At 35.3% G+C, this 17,375-nt stretch overlaps 1 protein-coding gene across 6 annotated transcripts in view; it reads right to left on the reverse strand.

The window, feature by feature from the left end:
- Positions 1-17,375, reverse strand: part of OSBPL8 (oxysterol binding protein like 8) — a 155,768-nt gene that overhangs the window by 13,367 nt on the left and 125,026 nt on the right. For all 6 annotated transcript variants that reach the window (XM_047066291.1, XM_047066290.1, XM_047066293.1 and 3 more), the window contains 7 exons: positions 14,270-14,351; positions 13,903-14,001; positions 11,867-11,963; positions 6,402-6,500; positions 4,010-4,107; positions 1,548-1,637; positions 145-281 (listed from right to left, as the gene is read on the reverse strand). In XM_047066291.1, the coding sequence (XP_046922247.1) occupies positions 145-281; positions 1,548-1,637; positions 4,010-4,107; positions 6,402-6,500; positions 11,867-11,963; positions 13,903-14,001; positions 14,270-14,351 (702 nt within the window). The remainder of the gene's footprint in view (positions 1-144; positions 282-1,547; positions 1,638-4,009; positions 4,108-6,401; positions 6,501-11,866; positions 11,964-13,902; positions 14,002-14,269; positions 14,352-17,375) is intronic.

Here is a 17,375-nt window from a genome sequence, read left to right on the forward strand (position 1 = left end):
ATCCTGTCACATCGCACAAATGTTAAACTATTTTTGCTGAATTAAAATGTGACTGAAAAGTGACAGAGAAAAGTGGCCAACTATTGAGGGGTTAAAAAATACTCTTCGATGCTCATGAAGTTGGCTGAAAAATGGTATACTTACTTCTCTGATTCAAAATCTCCCTGCTCTTCAAATTTTACAGTGTGCCTTATTAATCTCCACTGCTTAATGTCTGGTGTTGGATTCCAGAAGACCTCTGAATTATCAGTCTTTTTGTCATTAATAAAAACTTCACTGTCCTGTATTTAAAGAAATTAAAAATTAAAGAACTATCATTATTTAAATTAGGATTATTTAGTATAGTAATATAAAAATTTTTTCCTGTATTTAATCCCACAGTTAAACACATTTCTAAAACAAATACAACTAGCACTTTTCTAAAAGCTCCAAATGTCTTGTCATTTCATAAAACCATTAAATAAGTACTTCTAGTCATTTAAAACTTTTGGTTGAACACACAAAAAAGTTCAGGAGATTTCACAAGTTTTACTTAATAAACAAATTTCCAACAATTACTTGCAAAACCTCAACAACGATTTCTGAATTGTCACAGAGGAGCACAGTATTTGCTAACAGCTACAATGAGATGCTGCTATCTACGTACTCAACACAAACCTCAAAGAACCTTTCTTAGCATTAAAAATTTGAGTACAATGTTAGAAATTTCATTTTTTAAAAAAAGATAGTTCTATCTTTTTTTCCAAATGATTTTTAGATAGAAGTAAAATTTTAAAATTACAGAGCATATGCTACAGAGCATATGCGGCCTCTTGGTTGAATCTCCAGATCCAGTTTCACTTTCTCATCACATTTCTCATCATTTTCTGATTATAATGCAGAAAACAGCATACACTCAGTGTTCACAGTGACAGTGCATCTAGGCAGTACCATGATATACCCTTTTTCATTTAAAATCCTCTTAACAAAATTAGGTAAGTGCGAATTTAGGTCAGCAGAGAAATAAATAAAAGCTGTTGCTTCCAAATACCACTATACCCTTTCCATGTCCCTGAAAAGGAACTGTAACTCTAAATGGAAATGCCTCTTTCTTCTAGGTGAGGGGCAGGACACTGCTCCGAGAAGCAGCCAGCCCTGGAGCCAGAGTGCACAGGCTGGAACTCTTGCTCCATCACTTTGAGCAAACTGTTTAAACTCTCTGTGCCTCAGTGTCCTCCTCTGTAATACGGAAACAGTATTACCCACTTCATACAGTTATTCAGTATCAAATGAGTCAATACGAGTAACATTTTTAAACAATGCAGTATATTCTAAATGATAAGTGTTAGCTATTTTTATTGAATTAAACTTTTGGAAAGGTAAAGTATTATTACAAGACACTAAATATTGTTGATAACAGATCAATGCCAAAATATTTGTTAAGCTGAAGCTTATAGTGAATAGTGATGTTTTTAGCAATGGAATAAGTGAACTTTTAAAATGTGATTTTTAATTTTTTTCACAGAATAAAATTCTTTTTGTTAAAGCTAAAATAGAAAAATACTTACCCAATGGCCTTCCAAAGTAGCTAGGACTTCTTTTCCCAATTTAAGTTTCCCTGATATTTGATTAACACAGTCACTACTACCTAGAAATGGCTTTTAAAAGAGAAAATGTTACAGAAAGAGTTTACTTTTATCTTATATTTACATATAATGTAGACAAAAACAAACAAAAGAAGTAAGTATATAGTTACAGTGCTACTAAAGCATGAAGGGTGAAATGCTGACTCAAATTTTAGTCAGAAACGTTCAATGAAATCGGAATTTGTTGCTGTGGAAAAAATAGGTAAAAATAAACAGACTGTGTGAAGTCCAAATAAACATGTTGAGAAAGATCACAAATGATAACTCATGCTCTCTGCTCTCTCCTGACTCAACTGAGCTGTCAATGCTACGGTATGTTTAAGCAATAACAATTCAGTAGACTTAAGGGACTTAACTCATCTGTTAGAAGTAATAATACCCCTGCCTTCAAAACTAAACAGTAAAACAATACTTAACCAAAAATCCTCCAAAATTAAGTTATAAGGAAAACACTTTGAGTTACTATATTGCCTTACTAATGTCGCTCATCTGTGACAAAATTTTTTTTTTTTTTTTAATTTTTTTTTTTTTCAACGTTTATTTATTTTTGGGACAGAGAGAGACAGAGCATGAACGGGGGAGGGGCAGAGAGAGAGGGAGACACAGAATCAGAAACAGGCTCCAGGCTCTGAGCCATCAGCCCAGAGCCTGACGCGGGGCTCGAACTCCCGGACCGCGAGATCGTGACCTGGCTGAAGTCGGACGCTTAACCGACTGCGCCACCCAGGCGCCCCTGTGACAAAATTTTGATGTTCCAATCTAACCCTTAAAAGTATCATAAATTACTTAAAACATCTTTTAGTCATGATTTTCAAATAACACTATCACCATACAAAAAAAAAATTGCTAAGATTAAAAAAAAAAAAACAACAAAGGGCACTGCACCAAATAATACTTAAAAGAGATACTTTTTATTAGAATAAAGTTGCTGATCGGCTAGATAGCAACATAGGAGAAATTTAACAAATATTAAACAGTTCATAGAAATATTCTTTGAATATAATATATTGTCCTATACCAATAGCAGCCATGGTGAAAAGGTCTTAAATTTCCCTTTCACTCAGAGGCAGAGAGAATTTTCCAAAGATGGCCATCTTCCCACTGAGAAGTGGGGTCCATATCTCTTCCCCTTGAAGTTTTTTTTTTTTTAATTTATTTATTTTGAGAGAGAAAGTGCAAGTGGGGGAGGGTCAGGGACAGAGAATCCCAAGCAGGCCCTGTACTGTCAGCGCAGAGCCTGACATGGGGCTCAAACTCATGAAGCGTGAGATCATGACCTGAGCCGAAGTTGGATGCTTAACCAACTGAGCCACCCAGGTGCCCCTTCCCCTTGAATCTGAGTGAGCTTATAACTCTTCAACTAATAGAAAATGGTGGAAGTGATGTAATTTGACTTCTGAGACCAGGTCATGGATGGCAATACAGCTTCCACCCTGGTCACAACAACACTTGCACTTGGAACCCTGAGCCACCAAGTAAGAAGTCTGACTACCTTGAAGCCACTATGCTGTAAGGAAGCCAAGCCAAATGGAAAGGCCATATATACTAGGTGCTCAGATCAGTAGTTCCAGTCTTTTAGTCTTCCCAGTCCAGGCACCAGACATGGAAGTGACTGAGCCTTCAGATTATTGGCCCCAGTTGCTGAGTCACTCACAACCTGCAAGGCTTCCCAACTAAGGCCCCAAACATGATGTGGCAGAGATAAGCCATCCGCAATATGCCCTGTCCAAATTATAGAACCCCTATGGATCAGAACAAGGTTGTTTTTAAGGCTGTGAGTTTTGGAGTAAATTGTTAGGCATACAATTCTTAGTGTACACAACTATAGCTCAAGCTGATACATGCTTGGTGGTATTTTGTAATGTTTTAATTTACTGAGAAATTTCTATCCATTTACTCAATATATCTCATTTGTTATATTATACCAACAGTTTTATTAATTAAAATTAAAACAAAAAAAAAATGATGGTTTTGTGTGGATTTGGATCTGCCACGGCTGTCTTTTGATGAATTCTGTGTTCTTATATTTATTTATTTATTTATTTATTTATTTATTTTATTTTTTTTTTTAAATTTTTTTTCAATGTTTATTTATTTTTGGGACAGAGAGAGACAGAGCATGAACGGGGGAGGGGCAGAGAGAGAGGGAGACACAGAATCGGAAGCAGGCTCCAGGCTCCGAGCCATCAGCCCGGAGCCTGACGCGGGGCTCGAACTCCCGGACCGCGAGATCGTGACCTGGCTGAAGTCGGACGCTTAACCGACTGCGCCACCCAGGCGCCCCATTATATTTATTTTTTAATAAGGAACTAAACTGTGCTCTTTGTTCAATATTTATAGCACAGATCTTCTTTAATTGGGTGATACCTTTTATCCCTACTAACCTTTAGTTTGAATTCAAGTATTGCACTGTATCCAGTTTTTTGACACGTAATATTGACTATTCCACCAAGCTCCAGTGTCATTGTGCCATAAAGAATTCCTAAAGAAAAAAAACAATTTCGACAAAAGGTTGGAGAGACAGCAACACTGGCTAGTAACCAGCAGAACTTTATAATCTAATCTCCTTCTAGGAAAAACCAATAATTCAAGAGCATTCTGTCCCACCCAATAACAATCAGTAGCATACACATAAAGTTGTTTCTGTAGGACTTAAATACAGGATATAATTATTTACAGATTCCATTCCATTTGTAGATGGAACTATTTCAGAATTCACATTCTTACTAAAATATATTAGCAATCCCCAAATAAATACTCACAGCACTTTTGTAATCATTCATGGACATGCACAGAGTGGTGAAAAATTTGAGTTGTCCAATGTGCAAACTGCCAGCTGAGGTTGAACAAGGTAACACTGCCTTCTGGTTTCATCTCTCATTTGGTAAACAAGTGCCTTTTTTGCAGTATATTTAAGTGCCACATTTTTCACATTTTGGTGCTTTTTGTTGGGGATTTTGTTGTTTAAAAATGACCCCCAAATGGAGTGCTAATGTACTGTATAGCATTTCTAAGTACAGAAGGCTATAATGTATCTTGTTAAAGCTTGACTCAGGCATGAGTTATAGTGCTGTTGGCTGTCAGTTCAATGTTAATGAATCAATAATATACAATAAGGTGTCTTTGAATAGAAACAAGGTTAGGTATTGACTGATTGATGAAAATGTGTCAAGAGGCTCACAGGAACCTAGCCTTGCGTTTCCCCTAGGATCAATAGTTTAGTATTCTTTAAAACAGTGTTTGTGATGACTTTATGGAACATAGCTATTACAAATAACAAGAATCAACTGTATAAATAAGACAAACATATAAAAAATTCCCTCAAAAATAGGTTCTGTGGTGAAAAATTGAGAAAATTCATTTAACTCTGTTAAACCGTGTGTGTTCTTGTATGAAACTGTTAAAGCTGCCTTTAATATGCAAATGTACAATGTTAATTTCCAAGAGGGGACCAGACTATGCAACGTTTCTCATACTTATTTGGCTATGGAACTCCTTTTGTAAAGCAATTTGTGAGATTAATGATTTGGGGAACACATCTTAGAAAATACACAAGGATAGAAAGCAATCATTATTTCCTATGCTCATTCACAAAGGGGTTATTATAATCTCCTTTTTCATGCCAAAAAAAAAAGCCACTGGCATTGGGTATCTATATAAAATATCATTTTGTTTATTCTAAATGATATAAAATTTAAAAATATATTTCTTATCAATTCCATTCATAATTTCAGATATTTCACTTCATGTCTATTTTAAGAATCACACATGAAGCTCTAAGAGTTATCCAGCCTGAGGCCACAAGGTGGCCACTCCTGTACTTCACACAAAGTAGGTCCATGTTACAGTTGATAGGAGTCAACAAGCCTAGAGTTTAGTCTCAACGTTCTTACTAAGTAGCTGATTTGGCCTTAGGTAAGATTCTTAAAACTCTCGGTTTTTGTTTCTGTGAAATGAGGCCACATTAAATAATTTCCATGTTTACATGAATCAGTCCCTAAAAGAGGATAAGTACCCAAAAAAGTTATTTTTAAAAAATGGGCTGGAAAGGAGTATACAGATAATGACCAAGCTGATGCCCTATAGTGTAGTAGTGCAGGTCACAAAGATCTTGACTCTGCAACATCCTAGCTATGTGATCTCTGGCAAATTAACTTCTGTGTGCCTCATTTTCCACATCCATAAAACAGAGACAATATTATCTACTTTATAGGGCTGCTGGAATGATTAAATGAGTTGATAAATGTAAATGCACAGAATGGCCGGGTACCTGGCCTGTTGTAAATGATAGTTTAGTATCTTTATTTTAATTTTAACTATCTTTAACAATGGGGGGAAAGTATAATACATTAGTTTTTAAGAAATTGCCAAATGAGAATAAGAAACATTTTTAAAGTATTTAGTACACTGAGAAGCAGGAAATTAAAATTTTAATAGGGGGTGGTAGTACAAGAAAATGAAAATCACTTTTGAAGATTTTGAAATAATGGGCAGTTTCATCAATTTTAAAACCTGCACATTAGGCAAATGAAATTCGATTATTATAAATCAGCCTCTTCCAACTAGGTATGTTTTATAAAAAGTCTGATGTAGGTGAATTAATTCACCACAGAAATATTCAGCAGATGATAGCAATAATCTTCAGTACCTATAAACCAAGGACACTTTCAAATGAAAGGCTGACTCCATCAATCAGAAAACACAACAGATTACAGCCATATACATTTACTTAAACAGGTTTAAGGAATATCTAACTCAAGCATGGGAAATACTTACCTTTACAATGAGCATACGGCATTGTCATGACATAATCTTCGCCTCTATTCAAGAAAGTTAATCGTGCTTCTCCTTCTAATATTGCGGATAATGAATTTCCTAAATTAAATATTATTTATTAAATTTAACAAAACCAATGCAACCAATTCAAAATAAAATATATTTAGGACACCCTTCATAGATCTACAGTGGAATGTCTTAAAAACGTCTCAATCTCAATGTGCCCAAATATATATTTGTTATCTTATATCCAAAACATACATGACCCATATTCCTGGTCTTATAAAATGAGCACGTTAAAAAGGTACAGTTATGTGCTTATTATGTTATTTTATATGAGGCTCTTAAAAATCTTAGAAGTGTGGGACATGCAATAAAACATTGCTTTATGGTATGGCTTAATGTATCTAATATTTAAATAAAAACATTATTACTTATCTGCAAGTTACATAGTTAAGTCCCAAGCTTTAAGTACTAAAACGGACACAATACTACTATAGATAATTTAGAAAAAGAAAACATAAGCACAAACCATCAAAATGCAATTGATGATAGAATTTCATGGTATTTTCTTCTAGCTTTTCTCCCAAGTGTATTTTTCTTTTCCCCTATCATCAGTTTTATTGAGGTACAATTTACATACAATAAGTGACCCACTTTAAGTGTGTATTTTGATACTCTTGACAACTGTATACAGTCACGTAACCATCACCATCACAATCAAGATATGGAACTTTGCATCAGCCCCATAGAGTTCCCCCTTCCTCCAGTCTCAGGAAAAGACTGGTCTGTTTTTTATCACTGTAGTTTTACCTATTCTAGAATTTGTATAGATGGAATCATAAAATAGTTTACAGTGTCTGACTTCTTTTACTTAGCAAAATGTTTCCCAGATTCATCCATGCTGTCGTACCAACATTTCATACCATTTTAACAACATTTATTTAAATTCTCTTTAATTTCCTCACCAATGCTTTTTAGTTTTTCAGTGTACAAGTCTTATACATCTATTATTTTATTCCTGAATATTTTATTTTCACATAGTATTATAATTAATGAGTTGTTTTTTAAATTTCATTCTGCAAGTGTTCATTTTGAGTATACAGAAATACAACTGACTTTTTATTTTGGCCTTGTATCCAGCAACCTTACTAAACTCATTTATTAGTTCTAGTAGTGCTTGGTATACTCTTGAGAATTTTCTATATAGATTAGGTATGCATATGGTTTTTAACTTCCTCCTTTCTAATCTGTATGCTTTTTCTTTAACTTGCCTACTGCATTGGCTACAACCTCTAATAACAATTTTATAAAGAAGTAGTGAGAGTCAACATCTTTGCCTTGTTCCTGGTCTTAAGTAAAAATTATTTAATTTTCACCTTAAGAGTATGAAGCTGGCTATTATTTTTCACAGATACCTTTAATCTAGTCCTAGTTTGTTAAGAGATTTGATTATGAGTGGGTGTTGAAATTTGTCGAATGCTTTTTCTGCGTTTATTAAAATATAGTTTTCTTTTATTCTATTAACATGAACTACACCAATTTTCAATGATATACCAACCTGTGCCTTTAAGATAAATCCCACTTGATAAACTGATCACGATATGTATCATTTTAATATATCCTTTTATGTGTATACTACTCTTCATAAATACTGATTTGTTACTAATTTGGTAAGGATTTTTGCATGTACTATATATTCATGAGAGATAATCATATGTACTTTTCCTATAATATCTGGTTTTGGGATTAGGGTATATAGGCCTCATAAAATGAGCTGAGAAACATTTCCTCTTATTTTCTATAAACAGTTGTATAGAACTGGGTTTTTTTTTTGTTTTTGATATTATTTCTTTGGTATATATTTTGGCATTATATACATTAAAATTTTTTAATGATTTTTAATTTTTTTCTTCCAAAAATTTTTTTTTTTTTTTAAATTTTTTTTTTTCAACGTTTATTTATTTTTGGGACAGAGACAGACAGAGCATGAATGGGGGAGGGGCAGAGAGAGAGGGAGACACAGAATCGGAAACAGGCTCCAGGCTCCGAGCCATCAGCCCAGAGCCCGACGCGGGGCTCGAACTCACGGACCGCGAGATCGTGACCTGGCTGAAGTCGGACCCTTAACCGACTGCGCCACCCAGGCGCCCCTCAAAAATTTTTTTAATGTTTATATATTTTTGAGACACAGGGTGCCAGTGGGGAAGGGGAAGAGAGAGAAGGAGACACAGAATCTGAAGCAGGCTCCAGGCTTCAAGCTGTCAGCACAGAGTCTGATGAGGGACTCGAACCCATGAACCATGAGATCATGACCTGAGCCGAAGTCTGATGCTTAACTGACTGAGCCACCTAGGTGCCCCATAATGTTTATTTTTGAGACAGAGAGAGACAAAGAGCATGAGCAGGCAAGGGGCAGAGAAAGATGGAGACACAGAATCCGAAGCAGGCTCCAGACTCAGAGCTGGCAGCACAGAGCCCGATGTGGGGCTCAAATTCATGAGCCGTGAGATCATGATCTGAGCCGAATTCGGATGTTCAACTGAGCCACCCAGATGCCGTGGTGTAATTTCTTCTTTAAATGTTTAGAAGAACTGAAAACATCTGGAACTGGAATATATCTCTGAAGGAAGACTTTAAATTACTAATTCAATTTCTTTCCCTGATTTAAGACTATTAAAATTTTATGCCTTTTTTGGGTCAGTTTGGTAATTTTTATTTTTCAAGGGATTTGCCCAATTCATCTAAGCTGTTCTAAGGAACATTATTGTTCATAATGTTTCCTTATCATTCTTTCAGTATCTGTAGGATCAGTAGTGATTCTGCTCATTTATTCCTGATTTGTACCTTTTTTTTGATCAGTCTACAATCAACTCTTATAATTTCTGATTTTCTGTACTGTTTGTCTACATTCTACACTGACGTCTGCTCTTATTTCCTTTCTTCTACTTAGTTTGAACTTAACTAGCTCTTTTTCTAATTTCATAGGGTAGATCACTGATTTAGATCTTTCTTCTTTTCTAACTTAAAGTTATAAATTCCCCTCTCAACACCACTTTTGCCGCATCTCACCAATTTTGGTATGTTGCATTTTTATTATCATTTAGTTTAAAATACCTTCTAATTTCTCTTGCAATTTCTTCTTTGGTCCATGGATTGTAGAAGTGTGTTGTTGAATTACTAAATATTTGGAGCTTAACTTGGTATCTTATTATTCATTTCTAATTCTATTTCCTTGAGGGGCGCCTGGGTGGCGTCCGACTTTGGCTCAGGTCATGATCTCACAGCTCATGAGTTAGAGCCCCATGTCGGGCTCTGTGCTGACAGCTCGGAACCTGGATGAAGCCTGCTTCGGATTCTGTGTCTCCCTTTCTCTCTGCCCCTAACCCACTCGCATTCTGTCTCCATCTCTCTCAAAAATAAACATTAAAAAAAATTAATTCTATTTCCTTGAGGTTGCAAAACATACTCTGTATGAATTCTTTTAAAATTTATGGAGAGTTATTTTGTCATCAAATATCATCATTACCAGTGAAAATACCATATATATACTTAAAAATAATGTGTATTCTGTCATTGTCTGTTGTAATATTTTAGAAATATCAATTAGGGTAAGGTGGTTGATAGTGTTCTTCAGGTCTTACATGTCTTTGCTGATCTTTTATCTAGTTGTCTCATGTTCTAGAATTGCCTATTTCTCCCCTTAATTCTATTTTTGCTTCATGTATTTTGAAGTTCTGTGGTTAGGCATACATTTATTATTATGGTGATGTATTAAACCTTTTATCTTTATGAAATGTTCTTACTCTGTTAATACTTTGTCTTAAAATGTATTAATATAGCCACTCAACTGTACTTAATGCTTGCGTAACACACCTTTTAAATTTTTCATTAACTACAAAACGTCAAGAAAGAAACAGAAACTACATGTTAAGAGGAATACACTCTATCCAGATTTAGATGGAAAATAGCTAAGAAGAAATATTGGGATGGGAGAATTAAATTTAAAAATAATGAGGCCAAAAAGTACAGTATCCGGTTACCTAGTTGTGAATGCACAGACAGGTCTAATTACTGCCAAAGGTTCAGAAAGGCATCAAATTTGAGATTAATTTAGAAAGATAAGGAAGACCTTGAATGCCAGACAAACAGGTGTAAAATCTGATTTAGGGACTAGGAAAAAAAAATGAATTCCTAGACCAATATAAACTATCAACTCACCTAGCAGTTTCTGTACAAACAATTCAAAAACCAAATGGAAGAAGGAAGTTATCAAAAAAGTGCCCCTACAAGGCCTGAATTTTGTAAATTTTTTCAAAATATAAAGTAACAGAGAGCTCTGATATACACAAATCATAATGTAACAGAAAAAAACAAGGCTAACTGCTGAAGTAATCCCAGAAAGTGAGCGATGCACTTGGTACTCATAAAAATTTCTCAAGTGCAGAACACATGCTCATAAAAGTCATTTATGTTATAATCAGAGGAGGGGCATGGAGGGACGGGAGGTAAGCGGGGAGAGAACAACCTAAATATAGAAGAAAAAAAATCATCTTCTGAAACAAGCAAAATGTAAAACTAGGCAAAAAACCAAAATCAAGACCCCAAACATCAAAACACATAAAGGATACCTTAAAGAAAAATAAAGGCATATACCATATTCTTTTATCAAAAACTATTGTTAGATTTCCCTGTTATAGACCCATCTATGGTTCTCCACTCTATCAGGTAACCAGACCCTTAGTTTCTGTTGACATATTTTCCCAATCTTACAATAATTATTTTTTTTCTCTCAGATTTAAAATTCTTCATTTAATTCATTGATTTTTCTCCATTTAAAAATTAATTTTAAAAAACAAAAGCAATTAAGGTTAAATACGTTCTACTAGTATACAGCTTTAGCCATTTGCTTGTTTGAATTGTCATAGTTTTTAGATTAAGGTTTCCTACAGTAACCATATTTCACTATTTTCCCTTATACTAATGAAAGTTTTTATTAGTATGTTGTTTGGTCCAAGATTAATTATCATTACTGACTGACCCTGGACCAAGTATTCTAACTGTACTTGTATTCTTTCCCTCTTTATTCAAAGACTAAATAGAATGACCAACCCCTCAGATACAATGAGATAGAACAAAAACCTTCAGTGGGACTAAAAGCAAAAAAATACATTATGCACTAAAATGGCTAAGAGTGGTCATTCTGTCTTTTGATAAATGGTGCTTGTGATGAATTTACATATATGTGAATACTTAGACAAAATGAGTCCTATTTATGAATCATACTTATGAATGGGCAAAGAAAAACACTACAAAGGAAAGACCATTATCCAAGTAAAGATGATACTTAAAATGACATATAAATTCCTTTCTGAAAACAACCCAAGACATTGTCTATAGAAAAGCTCACCAGGAAATACTACCTTCCAGAAAAAAGGGGCAGACTGAGACAAGGGGAAACTCACCATAGAACTTGGACTTAGCCAGGATACTACCACTAAGGCAAAATCCATCCTTTCGGTTACTAACATAAAAGGCAGATATTGGTGGATGATGGGACACCTATTGAACACAGAAAAAAACATAAAATACAGTAACATAAGCATATTATTGTACTATTGTCAAAGTTCAAGTCTTAACTGTATACTCTAATAATTAGTACGAAGAAATGTTTGGTAAGTGGTAAAATTAAACATTGATTATAGTAACCAGCCTCCAAGATATCTCCCAAGGAAACCACCTTCTGGTATTCACACATTAGATAGGCTCCTCTTACAGTGTACCAAACCAAGTTTGTATAAAAGTGATAGTATGTCACTTCTGAAATTAAGCTATAATGCACCATCCATTTTGGTCTCTTTCTCTCTCAGATCATTAGCTCTGAGCAGCCAGCTTCCATGTTGTGAACAACTCTACAGAGAAGCCCATATGGAGGGGAACTGAGTGCTCTTGTCAAAAGCCACATGATGAGCTTGGAAGTGATATCTTTCAGCCCAGCTAAGTCTTTAGATGACTGCAAAGCTGGCTGACATCTTGACTGCACACTCATGAGAGACCCTGAGCCAGAACCACCCGGCTAAGCAGCTCTCAGATTGGTAAACCTCACTGTAGGAGCTAATAAATGTTTGTTTTGAGCCATTAAATTTTGGAAGCCATTTATTTATACAGCAATGGATAACTAATACAGTGGCTATTTTTGTATAGATTACTTAATAGGCTGTAGGAAACAAAAGTTTTAACAAATGTTACTTCAGTAATCTAATATTTTCAAATATATATACACATTGTTTTCTGAAATGAGTCAAAGCTAAAATCAAACTCTTCTCAAGCTTCTCAATTTAGCAAGGATTTACAATGAACTAAAATGCAAGGTGGCATAATCAATAATTAAAAAATTAATACACAGATAAGTGGTTTCAATTTGAAAGGTATATCAAAATTTCTAGGGAAGAGGAAGGTTTTTCAAATGAAACATAGTCTCCTCATTCTTCTTAAACTTCTCGTGAGAATTATTATAGTAAGGGGTCACTGTTATTGAGAAATAATGTCATATTCCTCAGGACCAGGGAGCAAAGGGGAGGACAGGGGAAAGATTGAGAATCATGAGTAAGATGTATATATGTCTAAATTAATGAAAGATTAAAACCAAGAAAAAAATTTGAAAGATATTTTATCTCTACCCTCAACGTGGGGCTCGAACTCACAACCCTATGGTCAAGAGTTGCATGCTTCACTGACAGAGCCAGCCAGGAGTCCCAAAATTAAGAAATATTTTTGACTCCCTACTATGTATACAACAAAAAGAGAGATTTGTAGGAAGGGCATTCCTTCGAGGAGCTGACAATTTGATTAGGGAAATAAATATTCTGCAAAAAGTTAATGTAAGTGTTAAAATAACAGCTTAATGGAGATCACAAAAAAGAATACAGAAGAGAGAAATCAGTGGTAGGTGTAGTCACTTGGATCATGAAAGAGGAGTAGGTTAGGGTTGATTTAGATGGAAAATAGCTAAGAAGAAATATTGGGATGGGAGAATTAAATTTAAAAATAATGAGGCCAAAAAGTACAGTATCCGGTTACCTAGTTGTGAATGCACAGACAGGTCTAATTACTGCCAAAGGTTCAGAAAGGCATCAAATTTGAGATTAATTTAGAAAGATAAGGAAGACCTTGAATGCCAGACAAACAGGTGTAAAATCTGATTTAGGGACTAGGAAACCACTAAACAATTTTGGTCACAAAGAAGACAAAACCAGTGTGGGAGGATGGCTCAGGAAACATAAAGATTTATTTTTGGTCACAGGATTCCATGACCATAATAGTAATACCTGTAAGTATGGTATTTAGTCATATTCAGTACTAAATGATTAAATGCTTACCAAATGTTCACTAATAAGAAAGGTTAATAATCAACAGTGAGTTTACTGAGTTAATATTTTTTATTAAAATATCCCAGTAACTTCTGAACCAGTTTTGTTTCTGTAACATGCACTTCTAATACCTGTTCAGCAATATAAAATGTTTTGCTGTTTGTTCTGGGATGAATCCATAAACAACGGAAAGTCTCACCAAGTATAGGATTGTAAGGTTTCTTCAGTCCCTAGGAAAAAAACATACAAGTTTCAAAATACACATCTGGAAGATTTCACCTCCTCCCAGTCAAAATGGGTTTAACTCTTATCCTTATAAAATTTCACAGTAGAGACAGGAAATAAAGTGAAGTAACTTCAATCATAATATAGGTCTAAATGATTAAGTATTTTACAATTTTTCTAACTCAGAGGCCCTGAAATGCTTTTCAATAGATAAAGATAACATAAAAATAAAGAACTCATATTAGGCTAAAGAAAGTTAAATATAAACATTACCTTTGGCTTTTTATAGAATCCTGACAAATACCATTTCACTACTTTCTTCAAACGGAAGTAAGGATTTTCTTCAAGGGCAGCCCTAAAAACACAAAATGGTATAAACAAAACCTTTACAAAATATCTCACAAATTCTCCCTCGTATTTATCAAGTAAACCAACTGAGTATATGATTGGAAAGTGTAAGTCATATTTAAAAAAAATTTTTTTTTTTTAAACATTTATTTATTTTTGAGAGACAGAGGGAGACAGAGTACAAGTGGAGGAGCGGCAGAGAGAGAAGGAGACACAGAATCCGAAGCAGGCTCCAGGCTCGGAGCTGTCAGCACAGAGCCCGATGCAGGGCTCAAACTCACAAACCATAAGATCATGACCTGAGCCACCCAGGCGCCCCAAGTATAAGTCATATTTAAAACAGATGGCAAAAACAACCATGTAAATCAGTCTGTAAGAATAACTTTTCATAATCTGGTTATTTTTCTCCCCATTTTTCCCCATTGTTTGATACACTGCCCAGGTCTTTGTTCAAGTAGTTTTTACAAATTCTCCAAACCAAGGTTTTTCAAGTGGGGTTCTGGAGAGCCTTAGATATTGCCAGGGGTTCTGTGAGAAATTATGATTGAAAAAAATGAATGTATTTTGAGATTCAAGAACTGCGTGATGCCTAGTATTTGCAATGATGGGGCAATGGCCAAGCAGCCTCATCAACAATTTTGTGAGAGGTGTTCAGTTCCATATGTCAGAGAAGGATCACGTTCATTTGATTTAGTCTATTCTCAGTCACTTATTTCAATTAGAGGAGATTAAGGATAACTGGTGAATGCTGCCCTACAAGAAGGGAGGACAAGAGGTTGATATTAGCCTCTCCCATGCAAAATGCCCCCCTAGGAATAGGACTGTATATCCCTTGAGCTCCTATTACAAAATAGAGAAGTTTCAAATCACAAATATGAAGTTTTAAGATAATTTAAGTCAATCAGCGCTATTTTTAGCCTTCAACCCTAAGTGCTACCAAATGATTTTCCAGAGTAAATAAATTCGATCATTGTAACAGATAATCAAAGAACAATTTTCATTTTAAAGAAATTTTTAGAAGCCATGACTCAGCTACCCCTTTACCCTTTTGCTATTGCTCTAAACTGCAAAATGTTGCAAAACATTGTAGATGTCAGAAGTGAATTCTGAGTTTTCACATGTATACGTATGCATATATAATACATATAATATATACATTACAACTTCGTACATACGTATATTACAATTTAATTATTTATTATTTCCTTCAAGCATGTCTGAAGGTTCAGTGTGTGATTTTTGAAGATGAAGTGTGAAATGGAAGAGACCAGGCTTAGGTTTACTGACCACTGTGCCAAGTTGAAACGCTTCTCTTTTTTTTTTTTTTTTTTTTAAAGTTTTTTAACGTTTATTTATTTTTGGGACAGAGAGAGACAGAGCATGAACGGGGGAGGGGCAGAGAGAGAGGGAGACACAGAATCGGAAACAGGCTCCAGGCTCTGAGCCATCAGCCCAGAGCCTGACGCGGGGCTTGAACTCACGGACCGCAAGATCGTGACCTGGCTGAAGTCGGACGTTTAACCGACTGCGCCACCCAGGCGCCCCGAAACGCTTCTCTTAAAGGGAGTAGCAACCTTCTGTGCTCTTCCTATCTTGATTTAAATTCTCTTGCTATTCAACTTTACTTACTATTTTGTATTTGCATAGTTCAGAACGCAAAGCAACATGGAGAAGTATACATGTCTTGCTATTGTCCCATCTCTGCATATAGGCAACTTTTTTCTTTTTTTAGCTTTTTTTAATAAACAGTTTTCTTTAAGCATAAAGAAGCAAATAAAAATACGCAGCCTTCCTTTTCTTAAAAAGATAAAAAAGGAAACAAACCACGTATTTTTTGTACCTTGCCTTTTTCACATACACATAATCCTGGAGATCCCTCCAAATCAGGTTACAAACTTCTTCCTTATATGTAAATGCACCGTATGTTATTAACCCACCAGTCAACTGTGGCTCAATACTTGAGTTATCTAATCTTTTTCTATTACAAGCCCTACCACAACAATCTTGTATATATGTCATTTTGAATATGTAGAGATATATTTGTAGGGGCTATTCCCAGAAGCAGAATTACTGGAGCAAAGGACTGACTGCATCTATAATTCTGGTAAATACTGCCAGGTTCTTTTCAAAAGCACTGTGCTGGTTTGTGTCACGCAGCGTGGCAGCAGCAGCAGCATACAAGTGCCTGCTGCCCCACAGAGCCTTGGCAACAGGGTGTGTAGCCACAAAACTGCAACCTTTCAACTTAGGAAAGTGGGCATCTCTCAGGAAGATCTCACTGTCATTCATAGGAACCTGCCTCACACTCAGAGAAATGAATTTCTACAGAGATAAAAGAACTATAATATATAAAGCAAAACTGGGGTATAAAAGCTTTTGGATTTTGGTCATTGTGATTGATAAAAAACTATCTTTTTGTTTGAATCTGCACTTTTCATATTTTGAGTGAGATTTACACATTTAAGCACTGTTTCTATTCATCTTTGAAGTACCTGGTCATTTCCTCTACTCCTTTTTCTATTAGGTTGCTGGTCATTTTCATTAAATTTCTAAGAGCCCTTTTTATTTTAGGGAGATTAACAATTTGGGTATGCCTTAATTTGCAAAAAATCTCCCAGTTTTTCAATTATCTTTTGATTCAGCTTATGACTTTTGCAACGTTCACTAATGCAACTAATAGCCTAATAAAGCAACTAATAAATTTAATACAGATATTGATAAAGAATCTAAAAGCCAGGCCACAGGACCAGAACCTAGCATCTCAGAACACGCAGTGTCTTGAACAGCTGGAATGGGGGCAGCATGTGAAACCTGGAAAGGTGTACATAAAGTTGATGTCTTTTACTGGTTCCCCAAGAAACCGCTGGGAAAGAGATCGGCAGCTCCTCCTCCACCTCCTTTACGCCTGCCTTCCCCAGAATTACATCCAGGATCAGCTGGCAGGAAACAAAGCAAAGATGAAAGTGGGGATTTATACTGTGAGCCAGCAACTGGCGGAGAATTCTGGTTGTGGAAAGCAGCACATCCCTCA

This window comes from Lynx rufus, unplaced genomic scaffold, assembly GCF_022079265.1.
Source record: "Lynx rufus isolate CCGP_SWC_20201006 ecotype Redwood Valley unplaced genomic scaffold, mLynRuf1.p SCAF_7, whole genome shotgun sequence".
In the NCBI taxonomy this organism is placed as follows: domain Eukaryota; kingdom Metazoa; phylum Chordata; class Mammalia; order Carnivora; family Felidae; genus Lynx; species Lynx rufus.